We start from the raw sequence: 20,046 nt of genomic DNA, 5'->3' as shown, positions 1-20,046 counted from the left end.
TGCACTTGATGTGGCTTCTTTGTGGTAAGTTGTACTGCATTGCTTCCTGATGTGGCAGTCTGTCAAATGAAACTTTCACTGTTACGACAGGTGTCATAATAAACCCGGAGTCGTGTTGTTTCAATGAGACTCTTGGCAAACACACTGGCCACCGTCGCTCTTACATGACTCAACATAACACGGACGATCAAATCGAGGCATTTTTTCCCCCTTTGGTCCGTGGAAATAAAAGCGGCACGTTTACGCCCTAGTAGTTGGAGTGTTTTTGTCGGAGGCCTCGGCCTCGGCCTAGACGCTCTCACAGGTGCTGGTGTCTGTGTGGTCTGACACACATGGAACTGGTGCTCCAGCAGTCTGAGAGGGCCTGGCTGCCCTGCCCTCCAACACTGGCAGCCCTGCCGACTACCTGTTCCATACATCCTGCAGGAGCAAAAAGTCATCCTCACTCTCAGGTGGACGCTCTCTGAGTATTATGGTATGTCTCTCGTGGACCTGAGCTCCCTTGGAGAGAGTGCAAGTGGTATTTTTTTTTTCCTCCTCCATTCTTTTTAGGAGTTGCATATTATGGGATGTATGCTGCCACCGCTGGAGTATTATGGTCTGCCGGGGAGCGCGCGGGAGTGGGGGGGCGTCGTCATGACAACGAGGTTGCTAAGGGGAGTTGGGACCGCTCGCTCGCGCGAAAGGGGAAGGAGAGCGTGCATGCGATGAGCTCGGTGCATGCGTGTCTAGTGGCGCTGGTGTGCGTGCGTGCGTGCGCGTGCGGCCGCGCGCGCGACAGAGAGGGGGTGGGGGCACGGCGGAGTATTATGGTCTGTCCGTTGCGAGGTAACTATGCAGAGTCCTGTACGAGTGTGGGAGGGGGGGCGGGTTATTATGGGATGTCTGCCCCCTTTGTGTGTTTGCGAGGTTGTTAGCTAAGCCAGGCGCGTGAGGCAGGGGGAAGAAGACGAGGGGGACGGTGCGGCGTGTTTTGGGTCGGTGACGGCTCGTTTCCCCCCCACTCAAAATTCTCCGATTATTGGTTCCGCCGCGTTGTCATAATTAAGAGCTGAATGTCAACACGCTGACTTGAATCAATTCCTCCACCGAGAGAAAGAGGGAGAGAGAGAGAGAGCGAGAGCACACCTCGACCCGGGACTGTCACGCGCACTACAGCAAGTTTCTAACGTGTGAAGGTAGGCTTTCAATCCCTCAACTTTCTCCCCAGATTCGCTGTTTTGACAGGACAGGGCGCAGTTTGCCGCTCACATTTGAAATAATGACACACTTGACAACAGAATAATGTCACAACATGACGTGTAGTTGTCCCAACTTTTCCCTTCGAATGTGCAGGTGAGCTGTAATTTGCGGAAATAAACAACGGTGGAGGGAATAGCTGCCAAGCAGTGCCATTTTATTTATTTAATTTTCCTCCCCTCAGCTCAGCACCCGCCGCCCCCACCCTTCCTGGACACCCCCGGTCCATTCTCCAGCAGCAGTAGTCCCACGTCATTTTCCCTCCTCCCTCGCCACCAAGGAGCAAGGTTTAGTGGAGGGGGGGGATTAATTCCACCAGCGAGCAGCAGCGGAATTAAAGCGCCTGGGGGGCGAAAATGTCGGGCAGCGAGGATGACAGGGAGGACTTTGGAGTGGCGGACGAGCACCCACTTCTCCACGGTAAGACGCCTTCCTCTTCTCCCCGACACCACCCACCCACCCCCGCGACGAACGAAGGTCCATCACTTCCCCACCCTCCGCCCGTCACTCGAGCTCACCGAGGCTAACGTTAGCCAGGCGCTAGCCGCGGGAGTAGTCGGCTCGACTGTCCGTCACCGCGGTGGTGGACAAGCTAGGAAGCTAACTTGTCACAATAAAGTGCCGACAGCGCCGTCTCACCCCTCGCGAGCATCACTTCACTTTTCGAGTGCGAAAGGCACTCTGAAAGTTTGGTTGTTGTTGTTTTTTTTTAACAAGTTCAAAATCTGCGCTTTTTCTTTCGGTATTATTTTTTTCTCTCTCTCTCTCTCGTGCGTGCGCGTGTGTATGTGAGCGCGCGGGCGTGCACGAGTACTGGCGCACAGTGCCAGCGCGCGGTCTGTTACACACACACACACCCTCCCACCCCCCACCCCCACCTCGCCGCCCTCCCTCCCGGCCCTGCAGCGGTGATCTTGACCGACAGTGACGCCCGCATCTCCGTTGTGTCTCCGCTAAGCGAAGGCGTGTCGTCCGCAGGTGAGGACGAGCTGGAGAATGTGCTGTCGGACGTGGACGAGGTGCCCAAGTCCAAGAAGAAGAAGAAGGCGAAAAAAAGCAGCCGAGACAGCAAGAGCAGCAAGAGACAGAGACCCGCCAGAGAGGTGTGTGCGTGTGTTTCTGCGTGTGTTTGGCGCTTCCTCGCGTTTTATTTTGAAATGTGGCTTTGTGGACATTGTTTTGGAAACTCACCCACGTGGGTGCGGAAACACCCGCCCAAAAATAGGCACAATAAGATGAAGAGCGTTTCAGCCAGTGTGTGTGTGTTTTGTTTATTTCAACATACCTATAAAACATTTTTAAAAATAAAATAAAATAAAATTATCAAATTCGTGATTATTTTAAGTGGTATCTATTCTTAGCCAAAATAGGTAATCCATTCATTGTGTGTAGTAAATTAAGCAATATAGGCCTAGTCTTGTATCATTAGTTTAATTTCGAATGTAATAATGTATGTAACTATTTATCACATATGGCCATATGTTTTGATTTATAAGTAGATTATTGATTGATTTAAAATAATATATCATCATTACAGTCACTATTCTCCAGCAGTCTTTCAGCTATTGCGCCTGTCCTGTAAGGCTGTTTTTTTATGTTTTTTACATTTACAACTCTTTCAATGTCAGAATAGGAGATGCGTAAATGTTTAATTTGATTCAAAAAAATATAAAACTAATGTTTTGACAAGTTAAAAAAAATGTTTTGTTGCTTTGTAGCTTCAGCACGTCACCAGTAGGGGTTGCTGCAGCCCCTACACCACCCTCTATTCCCAGCGTTCCTCTTGATGCATCAGTTTTTGTTTTTTTTCATCAATGCTGTGACTTAACGAGCCTGTTACTTACTGGATGAGTCTCCCCTCTTAGTTGCGATTAATTATGGTTGTTAATTACAATACAAAGGATGGAACTTTAATTAGTTACCGTCCGAAATAAGCAAGAGGTTCAGAAGCACCAGCATCCACCTGTAGTCTGCAATAGAATGGCATGTGTCTTGCAGGAGTTTCCAGTCAGCTCCCCAGAACACCAGCTTGGAGCTGACGTGGCAGATAGAGATGCAGATGAAGGAGGGATGCGGTCGGAGAGTGACGGGAGTGATTATGCCCCGGGGAGGAAGAAGAAGAAACGCTCCAGCTCTGCCAAAGACAAGAAGAAAGGTGGCGCCGCCGCAGAGAAAGGAGGCTCGTCCAGCTCAAAGAGCAAGCGCAAGGAACCTGAACCAGAGGATGAGGAGGATGACGACGACGATTGCCAGGTGACAACAACGCTACTCATCCATCCACAGATCGGCTCGTACGTTCTACTAGCAGTGTGGTGAAAAGTAATTTCTCTCTTTTTGTTCTTCTTTTTAAAACTGTGGCCCCCGCCTTTAGCCCAAAAGCTCCGCCCAACTGCTGGAGACCTGGGGCATGAAAGACATTGACCACATCTTTACTCAGGAAGACTACAGCTCCCTCACTAACTACAAGGCCTTCAGCCAGTTTGTCAGGTGAGGGAAAACGGAAAATATAATATTGTGTGTTCATTGTAATGTAGAGATAATGCATTTATATAAACAAAATAAGGTGATTAACACTCGATTTCTTCAATATATACTGTACATTGTGTTGTCAGGCCGCTAATTGCCGCTAAAAACCCCAAAATTGCTGTGTCCAAGATGATGACATTAATGATGGCAAAGTGGAGAGAATTCAGCATCAACAATCCTCTAAAGGTATTATGGCTATATGAGCTTTAAGTGCCATAATAGAATGAAGCTTTTCTCATTAGTTGCCACCCCTTTTATTCCAATTTAATATTGTAAGACAGAATCTGACATGTTTTTTTTTTGCAGGGTTGCGCCACCGCTAACGTTGCCCTGGCAGCAGCCAACGTCGCTGCCGCTGTGGAGAACATGGTAGTGGCTGGGACAGAAGGTGGCACAGAGAGCACCATGGTGGCTCCTCCCACACCTGCTGCACCTGCTGCTGCCGCCACCGCCCCTACTCCCGCACCTGCAGCAGCCCCGCCGCCGCCTGCACCTCCACTCCGCAAGGCCAAGACCAAAGAGGGCAAAGGTAAAGTGAGAATCTGTGACATTTTGAATATTTGTTGGTGGTTTTGTTCTCTCACCTTTCCTGAGCTCTGTTTCTTCTTTGTCCCGTTAGGTCCAAACGCTCGCAAAAAGTCAAAGCCTGCATCTAAGGCTCTCCCTAAGCCCAAACCCAAGAAGGTGGCGCCGCTAAAGATCAAACTCGGGGGTCTCAACAGCAAGAGGAAGCGCTCATCAGTGAGATACTTCTTCTACATCTGATTTTTTTACTCTTTGCTTTTTTGTTTCTCTCTATGCTTTGTTTAATGCTTGTGTGTTGTCTCCACCAGAGCGATGAAGATGAGCCCGATGCCGACAGCGACTTTGACGAGAATTTCTCAGTGTCCGATGGCTCCAATCGCGGCAGCCGACCCAAGAAGAAACCCAAAAGTTCAAAGAAAAAGAAGAAAGGTTTGCATTGTAAAATGGAAGCTCAAAAGCCGGAATGTTATCAGAAGCAGCCCTAGCAAGCCACAATCAAGATCATGTCCCTGGCTTGCGCCTAATGTCTGAATTGAATTTTTCTTTGCTCATGGTCTCTCAGTGGAGACGGAGGACGGCGACGGCTATGAGACAGACCACCAGGATTACTGCGAGGTGTGCCAGCAAGGCGGCGAGATCATCTTGTGTGACACCTGTCCCAGAGCTTATCACATGGTGTGTCTGGACCCCGACATGGAGAAAGCACCCGAGGGCAAGTGGAGCTGCCCACACTGTGTGAGTGTCAGAAGCTCTCATCTCTGTGTTGCAGTGGGAAGATAGCTTAGGGCCTTATGATACCTGTTATTATTATGGTACACATGTGGTGTTTTTGCACATGTCTCCACGTATCCAATTGCCATTACTTGCAAATCAACATACAATCTGATGTATTGAAGTCATTCAGAAACTACTCAGCTCTGTATTTGTATTTGGGCTTAGAGATAGTGTGAGAGATGACTCTGCCAGCATTTTGGGTGTCTGTATAATGATGCTCTGCTTGTCCTACCCTGTTAAATAATCACAACATAGTCAAAATATATTGTGCTTGTGTTGTTAAATAGCATTCAAATAATGTTTATGCTCTCTGTTCGCTCCTTCTCCATATGTCACGCTCTCCGATTTCCCCCGTCAACCCCTGCCCCCGCCAACCGTACATTTCCTCTTCTTGTCCCACCCCCCTCCCACTAATGTCCTCCCCCTCTTTGCCCCCCTCCCCCTTCCACCATGCTCAAAATATGTACACGCATGCAATGCACACCCCCCCAACACCCCTCCCTTTTTCTCTCCACCGTGCTCCGCATACCTCCCTGGTCTGTTTGCCCTCTCCCCCACTTGCTCTCTCTCTCTCTCTCTCTGTCACACTCACACACACGCACACGCACACACATGCACGTGCATACACACGCACGGACACTGCTCCTTGCCGCCTGCAATGCCCGCCATCAGGAGAAGGAGGGCATCCAGTGGGAGGCCAGGGACGATTTCTCAGAGGCAGAGGCGGAGGACGAGGACGACAGGAGGGACGAGGGGGTGGAGGAGGAGGACGACCACCACATCGAGTTCTGCCGGGTGTGCAAGGACGGAGGAGAGCTGCTGTGCTGTGACACCTGCCCCTCCTCCTACCACATCCACTGCCTCAACCCTCCGCTCCCTGAAATCCCTAATGGAGAGTGGATCTGCCCCCGCTGCAAGGTGAACGCTGTGCACCGGTGCATAAGCGACTGCACGTGCGTGTGCTCACTCACGTGGATGCGCCTTTGGACCAGAGTCCATCTTGTGCATCTTGTCTCTTAATTTTTTTTTATTTTTTTTTATTTTTTTAAAAAGGTCATTATTTAGTTAGAATTATGGCGCTATTTCATGCCCCAGAAAATTACACAGTTGTTGGAACAAGAACAAGATACTTTGTTCAATCCATGAAAGAAATGCAGCATCACTCAACCACATACAAATCAATAGACAACAAGTCTCCAGATCCGTAAAACTGTCAAAGTCACAAATCACACGAACAATGAGTGGAAAAGCTCAATGAACATAGTAAAAAGTATTAAAGCAGTTAAGGCTAAGTTACCACAGCACAATTGCATTATTTAGGGGGTTGAAAATAACCAAGTTGAGATTGGAATTGCATATCACGGGATCAAATCTGGTGTTGCACATTATTGATCTTTAAAAAGCCTCATGGCAGCAGGCAGGAATGACTTTGTGTACATCTCTGTCTTAATTTTAGCCTCTCAGTGTCTGCTCCATCTGAACACCTCTAATGCATAGATCGAGTGCCTACTATTATTCATGATGGTATTAATTTTCGTCAGCGCCCTTATCAACTGTTTTTTGTTTAGCTTGCTCAGTCTGTTTTTTTACTGTTTCTGTATTTCTGTTGGAAGACTGATGTTCATTCCTGCCAAATTGCTTTTGTACAACAACCTCCTAAGAGATGTTTTCTCTCTGAACAGTGTCCACCGATGAAGGGCAAGGTCCAGAAGGTCATAACATGGCGATGGGGGGAGCCTCCTGCATCCACACCCGTCCCCCGACCTGCTGACCTCCCTGCCGACGCTCCCGACCCCCCGCCTCTGGTAGGCCGGAGGGAAAGGGAGTTCTTCGTCAAATGGTGCAACATGTCCTACTGGCACTGTTCCTGGGTGCTGGAGCTGCAGGTCAGAGACTTTTTTCTTTGTTCTCCACCATTTTTATTTTTGGGTTTTTCCAAGCACCTTATGGGACACTCACTCAAACCTGCTGTTTGGTCCTCAGTTGGAGCTCAACTGTCAGGTGATGTTCCGCAACTACCAGAGAAAGACTGACATGGACGAGCCACCACCTGCAGATTTTGGAGGGGAGGGCGACGACGACAAGAGCACAAAGAGGAAGAACAAAGACCCCCTCTTTGTCCACATGGAAGAGGAGTTTCACCGTTACGGAGTCAAGATGGAATGGTTGATGATCCACCGCATGCTCAACCACAGGTAAGACACACGCACAATTGAATTAATGCAGCTCAACTCAAGTTTGGAACCTTATTTTCCTCTGTATTCCTTTTCCCGACAGCGTTGACAAAAAGAATAATGTGCATTACTTGATTAAATGGAGAGACTTGCCGTATGACCAGTCGACCTGGGAGAGTGAGGACATGGACATCCCAGAGTTTGACACCTTCAAGCAGACGTACTGGAATCACAGGTTGGCATAAATACACGCGCACACACAGTAGACATGTCTACTTTAAATACAAATCAAATATCTGTCGCTCACTGTCACATTTTTAATTTGAAGAGAGCTGATGGTGGGTGAGGAGGGCCGACCTGGTAAGAAGCTGAAGAAAACAGTCAAAGTCAAGAAGGCAGAGCGGCCGCCTGCTAATCCCGTTGTGGATGTAAGTTAAACAACAACAGCAACAGCAACAAATCAGGATGGACGCTCAGTTAAGATCCCTCTTGCTTTCCTTCTCCTCAGCCCACTATCAAGTTTGACCGGCAGCCCGACTACCTGGACAGCACGGGCGGCACCCTGCACCCCTACCAGCTGGAGGGATTGAACTGGTTGAGGTTCTCTTGGGCTCAGGCCACTGACACCATCTTGGCCGATGAGATGGGTCTGGGCAAGACGGTTCAGACGGTCGTCTTTCTCTACTCACTCTACAAGGAGGTGAGAGTGATGCGAGTGATCATCATGCCAGCCAGAGTCAGCAGGAATGCTGCTTTTATGTTTTGTCCAGTCTGCCCCTCCCCCTTTAAATCAGAAGGGAGGCAGGGTTTCAGACATGTGACAGACAGAAACTTTGTCCATCAGAAGGGGATGAGTTCAAAGTAAGGAGCTCTATCCTAAAGGCAGGATAAGACAACACTTTAGCATCCACAAAATACCGCAATTGACAAATGCGATCAGATTTGTGCATGCTATATTTGTCAGTATCTAAACAGAGTGCGTAGAGATGAAAACAAACAAACACAGGTACGCACACACACACACATGCATGTGAAAGAGAGCAACAGAGCGGGCTGGCTTCGGGGCCGGGGGTGGGGTTTTGGGTGTCTAAACACACCAACCCGGCCCGCCGTAAGCCTTTTTGTCCCTTTTACTAACCAGTAGTCGGCTCCTCTGGCCGATTTCTGGTAAGAAATGCTTTACATTATGCTTTAAAACTGCCTTAAAATGCTAAATAACAGAATTTTACACATGCAATTCAAAGCACGATTAATCACAGTTAACTAAGAAGATTCTGCAATTAATCGCGATTAAAAAAGATTAATCGTTTGACAGCCCTAGTTTAATTTGATGACATTAAAAGTTTGTGCAACTGGCCGGTTAAGAGCAAATTGCCCTGACTTGCACATGTGAAAGCGAATGAAAAGATGACCAATGACTTTGTAGCATCAGCGCTAGCATCTCGCTAGTGCGACTCTTGACTGCGCGTGCCGTGGTTGCAGGGTCACTCCAAAGGTCCCTTCCTGGTCAGCGCTCCCCTGTCCACCATCATCAACTGGGAGCGGGAGTTTGAGATGTGGGCCCCCGACATGTACGTGGTCACCTACATCGGGGACAAGGACAGCAGGGCTGTCATCCGGGAGAACGAATTCTCCTTTGAGGGAAATGCCATCCGTGGAGGGAAAAAGGCCTCCAAAATGAAGGTAATGAAAACGAAACAATGTGAAAGGTGGCACAGTGAAAAATCATGAAAAGACAAAAATACAAAGTATACCTACAAGTAACCCCGTTTGTATATTTGTGAGTAGCCACCCACACATTTTTGACTTTGTCGTCCATCAAAAAGAATAAAGATGCAAAAGGTTTTGACCAAACTGAACCGACTGTTTTGCCAATATCTATTTTGATGTGTTTTGCAGAAAGACTCCACGGTCAAGTTCCACGTCCTACTGACATCCTATGAGCTGATCACCATTGACCAGGCTGTGCTGGGCTCTATTGAGTGGGCCTGTCTGATTGTGGACGAGGCTCACAGACTCAAAAATAACCAGTCCAAGGTGATGACGTGAAACACTGTTGTCAAAGCTATTTCCCTGCGCTTTCTGCAAAACTTCACACTTAAAATCAACATCTCTTGTTTTAAATGACACATACTTAGTTCTCCCAATTATTTTAACAATGCAATATTTGCTTGGCATAAATTGTCCTTTCTGCTCTGCCTCTGTCTTCCTGTTTTTAGTTCTTTCGCGTGTTGAACAACTACCCTCTGCAACACAAGCTGCTGCTGACCGGCACTCCTCTTCAGAACAACCTGGAGGAGCTCTTCCACCTGCTGAACTTCTTGACCCCGGAGAGATTCAAGTGAGTAGCCGCCATATGAGGTTACTGCCTTTTTACAGTGACCCCACCACCACCACCAACAACTTCTCCACGCTGGTGCATTTATTTGTGCAGCAACCTGGAGGGGTTTCTGGAAGAGTTTGCAGACATTGCCAAGGAGGACCAGATCAAGAAGCTCCACGACATGTTGGGACCACACATGCTTAGGAGGCTGAAAGCCGACGTTTTCAAACACATGCCATCAAAGACGGAGCTCATTGTCAGAGTGGAGCTTAGCCCCATGCAGAAGTAATATCGCTGAGTCAATCCCTTCATGCCTAAAATAAAATTTATTTTCCATGAACATGTATATTAATTTTGTTTGTTTCTCTGAGCTCAGGAAGTACTACAAGTTCATCCTCACGCGGAACTTTGAGGCCCTGAACACCCGAGGAGGAGGAAACCAAGTGTCGCTGCTCAACGTGGTGATGGACCTGAAAAAGTGCTGCAACCACCCCTACCTCTTCCCTACAGCCGCCACTGTACGCCTCGCTTCCTTCTCACTCTATTTCATGACAGTCTCGTCTGCTTGCGTGCGGTTGACGAAAGCTGACATTTACGCAGCCACTTTTATTCCAATTTGCTTTTTCATTTTCTTATTGCAGGAGGCTCCCAAGCTTCCAAACGGCATGTATGAAGGCAACGCCTTGACCAAGTCCTCGGGGAAGCTCACGCTGCTCCAGAAGATGATGAGGAAGCTGAAGGAGGGCGGCCACCGGGTTCTGGTCTTCTCGCAGATGACCAAAATGCTGGACCTGCTGGAGGACTTCCTGGAGAATGAGGGCTATAAGTATGAGAGGATCGATGGAGGAGTCACCGGCAACATGAGGCAGGAAGCTATCGACCGCTTCAACGGTGAGACTCCATTTGTTTTGACAGCTTGCTCTGCGTCCTCACCGTCTATCTCTGTTTTAATTTTTGTCTTGTTTCATCTGAACAGCTCCCGGTGCTCCCCAGTTTGCTTTCCTCCTCTCGACAAGAGCCGGTGGCCTCGGCATCAATCTGGCTTCTGCAGATACCGTCATCATCTACGACTCTGACTGGAACCCCCACAACGACATCCAGGTAAGTGGAACTCAGCAGCTGCGTCGCCGTCGCATTTTGATTGCAAAGGAATGACCGGTGCCGACTCACGCACTGTTCTGTTTGCACCACCGAAGGCTTTCAGCAGAGCTCACCGTATTGGCCAGAACAGGAAAGTGATGATTTATCGCTTTGTCACCAAAGCTTCTGTGGAGGAGAGAATCACACAGGTCTGCGAAAAGCCAATGCCGCAGTCAATCTCAAAGACCTCGTGTCGTGTTTCCTCGTGATGACCTGCTCACTGCTGGTTTGTCTTTCACTCCTTTGAACCAGGTGGCAAAGAAGAAAATGATGCTCACGCATTTAGTGGTGCGACCAGGTCTTGGTTCCAAGACGGGCTCCATGTCCAAGCAGGAGCTCGATGACATCCTCAAGTTTGGAACCGAAGAGTTGTTCAAGGATGAAATTGGAGAAGGTGTGAATTTTTCCCACTTTTGGACACTTCTGTGCTCAGAGTTCATCCTAATCCTTTATGATGATGCAGCTTTACAGGATTTCTATCTTTGGCCGTGGTCATTTTGAAGGTTTGAAGATCCCTGGCAAACTGGAGCTTAATGTGGAGCTCAGTCTCAGTCTGGTGTTGGATTTGGTTGCATTTCATCTCTTGTGCTCTCAGGGGACAACAAGGAGGACGACAGCAGCGTGATCCACTACGACGACCGCGCCATTGACCGTTTGCTCGACCGGAATCAAGACGCGACGGATGACACCGAGCTCCAGAGCATGAACGAGTACCTCAGCTCCTTCAAAGTGGCTCAGTACGTGGTCAAGGACGAAGAAGACGAGGTGGGACTTGACTGCGAATCGCGCCGAGGTAACGTTTGCACGCACACAGACGTTGGGCTGAACATTTTGTTGTGTGAAGGAGGAGGAGGTGGAGAGGGAGGTGATCAAGCAGGAGGAGAGCGTCGATCCCGACTACTGGGAGAAGCTGCTGCGTCACCACTACGAGCAGCAGCAGGAGGATCTCGCTCGCAACCTGGGAAAGGGCAAACGAACCCGTAAGCCAGTCAACTACAATGATGGCTCCCAGGAGGAACGAGGTATTAGACAGGGTACAGAACAACATCATGCAACCTCTCTATGTTTGTGTGTGCCGTGCCGTGCCGTGCCGTGCTGGTGCTGGATCTTGTTTGTCCAAACTACGTGTGATAGAAGTCCATGAACTCATGGCATTCAGTTCAATTTGTGTAGTAAAACAAATGAATGTTACAGTTCTGTCTTATCTCTTACACCGATATTTAAATAGTAGTTAAAAAAAAATTGAATGTATCATTGTGACAGTAATTTGTTGTTTGGTTAGATTTGTTTTTTAGTTTTTTTATTCTTTGTTATTATCTTGCCAGCTTATTTAACTTAAGAAAAGGTCAAAGGTTTTATGTACTTTCCTAGTTGAAAAATGTCTCTTTCTTGATTGATTTGGTAACAATTAGCTAAAAAAAACAAAAAAACAATTCAGTCAGTCAGAAAAGGCTCCCTGTCCTGCACCACAGCAATGACAGTGGATTTTAACTGTCTTCTCCCTCTGCCGCTCTCAGACTGGCAGGAGGACCAGTCGGACAACCAGTCGGATTACTCCGTGGCCTCGGAGGAAGGTGACGAGGACTTTGATGAACGCAGTGAGGGTAAGGGGCTCATCGGTGATAAGACTCGGGGGAGGCTGTTGGGGGAGGGTGAGCGAGACAGGCCACACGCTCATCCATGTCTTTCGGAATGTGTGTGAATGTGTGATCTGCAGTCCCGCTGTTGCTTAACTTCCTCTCAACCCCCCCCATACAGATATTTATTCAGATTCAGACGAGAGCTACGATATGCTCACTGCCAACCTGAACTACACCTATAAAACCAATTGTATCTGCGTCATCTGTATGTCCCACAAAAAGAAAAGGAAAGGGAGAAAGGAAAGAAGGGCGAAGAGAAAAGAAAGGCAAAGGCAGAGGAAGGAGAAGAAAAGAAAGAACAAAGCAGAGAAACTGAAATTCATTGTTGAGAACAAACAAAATGACGTTCAAACAAATGGCAGTTTCCAAGCTGTCTGAACTGTGTTCTTTCTCTCTTAATTGATTGTTTACATGGCATTAAGTGTTGAGTTGTTCAGACATTTTCCATGAAGTTTGGCTGAGAGTAGTTTAAAAAAAACAACAACCCTGTTCCGTTCTATTAATTTATACAAATATTTTTTAAGTTCTTGAAAAGTTTTATCGTGTTGCATTTTCTTTGTCAGTACAAATCAATAAAAGGAAATGCTTTGTACGGGTTGGTTCACTTGTATTTGGATGCTGATTGAATCGGTTTCAATAAATGAAGAGTGCAACGGAAGCGCTTTCAGCTGTAAATTGTCCTGAAAGCGTGTAGAGCTGCAAGAGAGCTGTGAGGTTGTGAGGAAGTGACAGGAGGATCCCTGAGTGGTACGTCTTCACAGAGCAACACTTAGAATGTTCAGGGCACACTTGAAAACGTACCAACATTAAATTTTTGTGTTCCAGGGTAACATGTTATTTTTTACAAACTCTAAACAGACAGGTTGATTCACCTTTTTACTTTTTTTTCTCAAGCAAATGCCCGCAGACCGAACCGTAAAGGACTCCGGAACGACCGGGACAAACCTCTACCTCCACTGCTGGCCAGAGTGGGCGGGAACATTGAGGTGAGACCCTGAAGATAAAAAAAGAAATATTAAAAAGTTATTGTGTTAGTGAGAACGATAGATGTGACTTCTTACTGAAGGCGAATCAGATACGGTCATTTCTGGAAGTGTATAATCTTGACCTGTCCTTTGTCATCGGTCAGGTTTTGGGTTTCAATGCGCGGCAGAGGAAGGCCTTCCTGAATGCAGTGATGCGTTATGGGATGCCGCCCCAGGATGCTTTCACCAACCAGTGGCTGGTCAGGGACCTGCGAGGGAAGTCTGAGAAAGAGTTTAAGTGAGTCTTGACAGTTTTCTGCTTGATCGGACAAAAACGTTATTGATGCAGAATATCGAAGAAGAGAAAAAAAAACATGTACAAAAACCTTCACAATGATCAAATTTTATTTATTTTTGAGCAAATTTCCTACATTGATTTTCTCTGTTTCCACATTTTGGTGATTTCAGCTACACTAAAAATCATAAAATCAGAACATAGATGCCGTTGTCATGACATGTAGTTTTGCAATATGAGGATTCTGGTCCATATTTGTCATCTCATTTCAAACAAAAATCCCTCCAACTAGTTTAAAAGACATATGGGCATTTTTGCAATCCTTTCCTTCCACCTGCATGTTTGCAGGGCCTACGTGTCCCTGTTCATGCGTCACCTCTGCGAACCGGGGGCCGATGGCGCCGAGACGTTTGCAGACGGCGTTCCACGCGAGGGCCTGTCCAGGCAGCACGTGCTCACGCGCATCGGAGTGATGTCGCTCATCAGGAAAAAGGTACGAGATCGGGGAAGACGGCGCGGAAACAAACACGGGTGAGTGAGAAGTCAACTAGAGAGTCACCGACTCCTGCACCTTGTCTGCAGGTGCAGGAGTTCGAGCACGTCAACGGCCAGTGGTCAATGCCCTGGATGGCAGAGCTGGAGGAGAACAAGAGAGCTGCAGCTCTGGCAGCGGGCGAGGACCCAAAGACGCCCTCTACTGGCACCCCAGCGGACACACAGCCCAACACTCCCATCCCAGGTAGACGGGCATGCACAGACGCCCCGTGTTTAGTCCTGCATCAATGAAACAACAAGCAGAATAATATGTTATGACAGATTGACATTCTGTACTGAGACAGTTGGGTGCTCAGACTACTACTGCTGCTCTATACCCACGTTTTTATGTCATCGCAATTGTACTTTGTTGAAATTTTAGAAAAACAGTTATGGAAACGCAGCTATAGTAGTTGTATATTTGTATAATTACTCCCATGGCCAGAAGAAGGGGATAAAGTTGTGTCATGGAGTTTTAGTTTTTAGGGAACTTTGGGCTAAATTACTATTTTAAATGAGACAAAAGTACATTGTCTTTTTACACAGGATTGTTCAAAGTCAACTTTTACTCTGCGGTGCTACAAATGCATATATTTAAATTGTAGTATTTATATTTCAAGATTCAAGATCTCTGTCATTATGCAAACAGTTACATTTTGAAGACTTTGTTGGCTTGCACAAAGGAAGAGAAAATACAAAAAAGATATAAAACCAATATGTTTACAGAATGAAATGAAATAAAATAAAAAAAAACGTATCAATGATATAATAACCACAGATCTGACACATTGTTATAATATCCTGTTTTATTTTGGCATGTGGGTGCTGTGATTTCAGAGGATTTGTCAAAATCAGAGGACAAGGACGACATAAAGAAGGAGAGCGAAGACGGCAAAGGCGCCAAGAAGGTGGACGATTCAGAGGTGAGTCCCGTTCTTTGGGTTTTCAGTGTGGTTCCTCTGATTCGACTTGCGTGAGATCACTCCTCTCCCACTCGAAGGTCATCGAAATACCAGACGAGCCTGAGAAATCCCCCGCCGCGGAGAGCAAAGACGACGCGGTCGCTGCCGGAGGGAAGGAGGAGAAAGAGGCGGAGGCAGTGAGCAGAGAGGCGGGCAAAGAGAAGGAGGTGGAGGAGGAGAAGAAGACTTCAGCGACGGAGAAGGAGGCGACCGCTGAGGTCAAAGGTGAAGAATCGGACGGCAAGAACAATGACGGTGAGAAAGTGTGGTGAAACTTCCCCCCCCCCCTTTCTCCTCCTCCTCCCTTCTTACCATAACACAAAAATTTCCTTTGCTTTCCTTCTCAGCTGATGGAGGAAAAGACGAGAAGATGGACACGAGTCCGCCAGCAGATGACAAGAAAGGTGAGGTGCACGTCGGCGCTCGCGAGGCTGGAAGGTCCAATCCTGTCGCTCTTCCCCAGGAGGAAAAGATTTCACAGTGTGTGGTCGTCCTCCTCCGTGCAGAGCCAAAAGAGGAGGACAGCGTGAAAGTGGACGAGCCGGGGAAGCTTCAGAACGGCGAGAGCGCCAAGGACGGAGCGGCGGCCGTGTCCACGGTCAACGTCGGCGAGGAGAAGAAGAAAACAACCAAGCAGAGGTTCATGTTCAACATCGCCGACGGAGGATTCACAGGTGAGTGGCTACGCACACACGCAGGTATTTTTTTTAAATTTTGTCTCTCTTTGTTTTGTCTTCAATTTGACCTGTTTTTTTGTTTGTTTTCTTTTCCCAGAGCTTCACTCCTTGTGGCAGAACGAGGAGAGGGCAGCCACCGTCACCAAGAAGACCTTTGAGATTTGGCACCGCCGCCACGACTATTGGCTCCTTGCCGGCATCATTCAGTATCCTCAGGAGGGATTAACCAGTCAGAACTCCCTCATGCTGTGAAACTGCCTGCCTGCCTGATAGTCATTCATTCAGTCAGAGTTTAAAATCTATTGTTCTTACTAGAAAACAAAAACATCCTTTTTGGAACAGACAAGAGCTAACCACCCAAAATCCCAGAGGACTGTTTATTTTGTGACATCATAAAGGGCTGATTTCCACAACTGGGCTTTAAAAGCACATGGATGCAGCACCAAGGACAGGCTTTCCTCCTGTCTGGTTAGTTCATTAGCCGACATGCTACATGTCACTGGGGGAATCATGCAGAGTCTATTTCTTGGGTTTAGATTCCTGCTGTGTAAGAAAAGACGTGGATGTTGTTGCACTTGACCCGAGTGCCTCAGTCACGGCTACGCTCGGTGGCAGGACGTGCAGAACGACGTGCGCTTTGCCATCCTCAACGAGCCCTTCAAAGGGGAGATGAGCCGGGGGAACTTCCTGGAGATCAAAAACAAGTTTCTAGCTCGCAGGTTTAAGGTGAGCCGAGCGCTTTCGCTTTTTTTTTTTTTTTTGTTCACATCTCCGTCTCTCGTTACTATTGTGTGATTTGTTCAAGTTCAACCGTCGGTGCAGTGACAACAAGAGGCCCAGCTTAAAAACATAACGGAACTGGTGCTTCTCGCACAGTTGTTGGAGCAGGCACTGGTGATCGAGGAGCAGCTTCGCAGAGCGGCTTACCTCAACATGACCGAGGACCCGGCCCACCCCTCCATGGCCCTCAACACCCGCTTCAGTGAGGTGGAGTGTCTGGCTGAGTCTCACCAGCACCTCAGCAAAGAGTCCATGTCTGGGAACAAGCCGGCCAACGCAGTTCTGCACAAAGGTAAATGAAAAATGACACAATAGTAGTTGATTGGCATTTTCCCATGGCAGGAATTAAAAAAAAAGAAAGAAAGAAGAAGGTCCTGTCTGTTGTGTAATTGTCAGAAGCAGTGGTTTGCTTTCACACCTTTATTTCCTTTGCTAACGCCTTTTAGCACTCCACAGTGCACTTGTTGACCTCGTTCAAACTGCTAAATAAAGAACATGAGAAACAATCAGGAATTTCAGTTGCAGATAATAATTTTCACTCTTTAGGTTTATCTTTCCAGGCACATTTGAGAAGTTGAAACCACCAAATGTTTGTGAAATGATAAGCAAATCGAAACATTCAAAATAGGTTTTCAAGCATGTGAAACTGACTGCTACTATTTTCTGTATAAAAGTACATCTGATAAAATCTCCTGGTGTTCTGTTGACCTGCTAGCAAGCTGAGCTACTGATGTTGCCCCATGGTAAAAACAATCTTTTTTTTTTTTTTTAGTTTTTATTGCTTTTCATATTTGCCATCCTCAGAATATTTGGACGATTAGACATTCCCAAACATAAAACAAACCTGAGCCGGACACTCAGTCAGTCCGCCAGCGGCGCTCACAGGTTATTCTCGGTCATCTCCCCCAGTTCTCAAGCAGCTTGAGGAACTGTTAAGCGACATGAAGGCTGACGTCACCCGTCTCCCCGCCACCATCGCCAGGATCCCGCCCGTGGCCGTGCGGCTGCAGATGTCGGAGAGGAACATCCTCAGCCGACTAGCCAGCCGGGGGCCCGACGTCACCTCCCAGAACCAGTCGCAGACGCCGCAGCAGATGCAAGTGCCACGCTGACCCCTCCAGACAAGGCCGCCGCTCCGTCTCACCCCACCGCCATGTAGCAGACGGCCCAAAACCCCACCGTGTACAGTGACGTCACGCTCCACCTCCTCGTTCTGCACCCCGACGACTCATCACACGCCCCACCCCCACCAGAGAACGCCGAGTGGGCTGCTGGATGGATTTGCGACAGGCTGCAGGTGCGGTGGCTCTGAAGATGGGAGCGAACTCAGACTTTCTCCTCCTGGAACCTGAGCACTGGTCGACTGCGCTAAACCTCCACCGACCCGTCCTGTCCTGTCCTGTCCTGCTCTGTTCTGTTCTGTCGTCACAGCCGGGCCACGTGTGTGTGTGTGTGTGTGTGTGTGTGTGTGTGTGTGTGTGTGTGTGTGTGTGTGCGTGCGTGCGTGCGTGCGTGCGTGCGTGCGTGCGTGAGTGTGTGTTCTTGCTTTATGTAACAGGAAGCTAAAGGGGAAGAAGACAAAGAAAAAGAATGTTTACTGGTGCTTCACAGGAAGATTTTTGGGTGACTAAATTATTAAAGGGATTACTGTCTGCTCACCTTCATATTGAAAAAGTGTTGTTTTTTAAAAAAATTTAAAATCATACAACTGTCATGTGTACGTCTGACTATGTGTGTGTGCGTGTGTGTAAATTAGGGCATATTGATGTGCACCTCTACTGCAGAACCCACCTCCGCCAGACAGAGACCGTTTGTTGTCCGTCGCTCTCGTTTGTTTGTACCTCCCCGCATCCCTCTCAGCCTCTGTGGTCAGGTGACCTGATCCTGGATCAGCGCACTGGCCCGGTGGCGACCTCAGCGTTCCCCACTGCTCCAACAGACGCGCTGCTCGGAGTAACTGAAACACGGACACGCAACCGCTTCACAGCCTCTAGGTACATAACATGTGGACGGTTTTGGAGAGCGGCGGCAGTCCTAATTTAATTTCTTACTGTATATTGTTTAACTGTTTTACATTATGGAGTTATTATAATTATTTGTTTTTATCATGGCTGTTTGTTTTTATGGACTACAAATAAAAATGCAACAGCTTTCCAAGGTGTCTCTGTCTACTGGTTCAGCTGCGAGGGCCTCTTGTGTCGGAAGAACATCCACATTGATCAAGCTAGTTTATTCCATCATCCTTCAATGTGCTGCTGTATGTCTTGACGCTAGAAAAACCACAGTTCATTTTGCAGTTTGTTCATCCTCAGGTAGCGACGGAATCACAGATCAATCTGAAAGTGAGCTTGCAACTGTTTCACCAGAGACCATTCACAGCAGATAATAGAGTTTTTAGTTTTTATCGCCTCTCGTGTCCTTTTTTCAGATCTTTAAATTGGATTTTCCAAACCTTTGGCGGCAGTGAGTTTAGGTTGACTTTTGTGTTCCTCCATTTCCAATGCATTAATTAGCATCACTTCCACTCAAGTGTTTAGCTATAAGTTGAATTTGACAACAATCCATCAAACCAGCGCAGCCACACAGACAGACAGGCAGACAGACAGGCAGACAACGGCCCCACTGGACAAACGGTTGTAACCACAGAAACCGCCTTTAAAGCGTTAGAACACACAGTGAGTATCGAAAGGTACCGCTTCCGTTGTGTTGTTGTTCCAGGGAGACTTTGTTCACGCAGGTGTTGCGTTGACTGACGCACTCTCCACTTCACCCTTCCGCTACGAGACACTTCTCCAGCTCAGCTCGTCTTCTTTACACAGGCAATTCCGACTCAAAAAAAAAAAAAAAATACGATTCGAGTTTGTTGACAGTGAAGCTACTTCCGCGCAGGGGGCGGAAGTAGCCGACCCCGGGGGGGTCGAGCAAGGCGCGACGGTGTTGATGATGAAGAATTCCACAAAGTTTCCATTAACGATTAATTTCCCGTTGCTTGAGCTCCGCATTTTAAATGATACGGCTACACACAAACTGTAGGGACTGGGGGGGAGAAGCAGCGGTGGGTTCAGCAAAGGTGAGCTCTCTCTTTCTCCTCACTCCATCTCCCCACCGCACCGACACACCGGTGCACAGGTGCTCGTCAGTAAAAACACCCACTACCGCCATGACCGTGTGACGGGTGATGACGTCACACAACTACCATGCCGCAGCTCACAAAAGTGGCAAACGGACCATATTGTTGCCATGCAACTATATTAGACCAAACGTCCTAAAGTACTGCAACTTGAATGTTTTGGTTTCAGTGTAATATTCAATACCAAATACTGTAAAATTGAAATATTTTGAGAGCTATACACACACACACAATTTGAGCAGCTAAAAATTATTAATGCGGGTTAAAGCAAGATTAACCAGCAAACTGTGTACTTAATAATCATTTACTTGTTATTATTAATTATTGATTCTCTTCAGCCTGGTGGCAACTCACGGCTAAAT

The 20,046-nt window shown here is 47.6% G+C and overlaps 1 protein-coding gene across 5 annotated transcripts; it reads left to right on the top strand.

Moving 5' to 3' along the window:
• Positions 1-905: 905 nt before the first annotated feature.
• On the top strand, positions 906-18,708 carry chd4b (chromodomain helicase DNA binding protein 4b). Of its 5 annotated transcripts, none has more exons than XM_076040754.1 (41): positions 906-1,178; positions 1,424-1,659; positions 2,218-2,342; positions 3,238-3,492; positions 3,611-3,726; positions 3,852-3,951; positions 4,072-4,294; positions 4,385-4,506; positions 4,599-4,719; positions 4,853-5,025; positions 5,737-5,982; positions 6,747-6,950; positions 7,048-7,259; positions 7,342-7,473; positions 7,567-7,666; positions 7,747-7,938; positions 8,721-8,921; positions 9,138-9,275; positions 9,458-9,579; positions 9,673-9,846; positions 9,938-10,079; positions 10,203-10,452; positions 10,538-10,662; positions 10,758-10,850; positions 10,954-11,095; positions 11,297-11,466; positions 11,546-11,735; positions 12,219-12,305; positions 13,236-13,327; positions 13,471-13,604; positions 13,950-14,094; positions 14,184-14,340; positions 14,973-15,058; positions 15,136-15,352; positions 15,445-15,501; positions 15,604-15,771; positions 15,872-15,980; positions 16,368-16,500; positions 16,651-16,846; positions 17,270-17,297; positions 17,464-17,602. In XM_076040754.1, exons 2-40 carry the CDS (start codon positions 1,596-1,598, stop codon positions 17,275-17,277), a joined length of 5,721 nt encoding a protein of 1,906 aa, XP_075896869.1. In that variant the 5' UTR covers positions 906-1,178; positions 1,424-1,595; the 3' UTR covers positions 17,278-17,297; positions 17,464-17,602. The 5 variants fall into 5 exon arrangements, with proteins under 5 accessions (XP_075896869.1, XP_075896868.1, XP_075896867.1 ...); XM_076040753.1 differs by having other exon boundaries at positions 17,229-17,297; XM_076040751.1 differs by lacking the exon at positions 17,270-17,297 and adding an exon at positions 18,088-18,708 and having other exon boundaries at positions 907-1,178; positions 11,546-11,723; positions 17,464-18,032.
• Positions 18,709-20,046: the final 1,338 nt, after the last annotated feature.

Source organism: Nelusetta ayraudi, unplaced genomic scaffold (genome assembly GCF_046127955.1).
Source record: "Nelusetta ayraudi isolate G7.1 ecotype Tasmania unplaced genomic scaffold, CSIRO-AGI_Nayr_v1 ptg000063l, whole genome shotgun sequence".
In the NCBI taxonomy this organism is placed as follows: domain Eukaryota; kingdom Metazoa; phylum Chordata; class Actinopteri; order Tetraodontiformes; family Monacanthidae; genus Nelusetta; species Nelusetta ayraudi.
This window is presented reverse-complemented; position numbering and strand designations above follow the sequence as displayed.

Bases quoted from the DNA above. Each gene is read 5' to 3' on its own strand.
- chd4b (XM_076040749.1), top strand. From the start codon at position 1,596: ATGTCGGGCAGCGAGGATGACAGGGAGGACTTTGGAGTGGCGGACGAG. The intron at 5,026-5,736 runs GTGAGTGTCAGA...GCCCGCCATCAG, and splicing joins AGTGGAGCTGCCCACACTGT to GAGAAGGAGGGCATCCAGTG. The intron at 15,059-15,135 runs GTGAGTCCCGTT...TCCCACTCGAAG, and splicing joins AGAAGGTGGACGATTCAGAG to GTCATCGAAATACCAGACGA.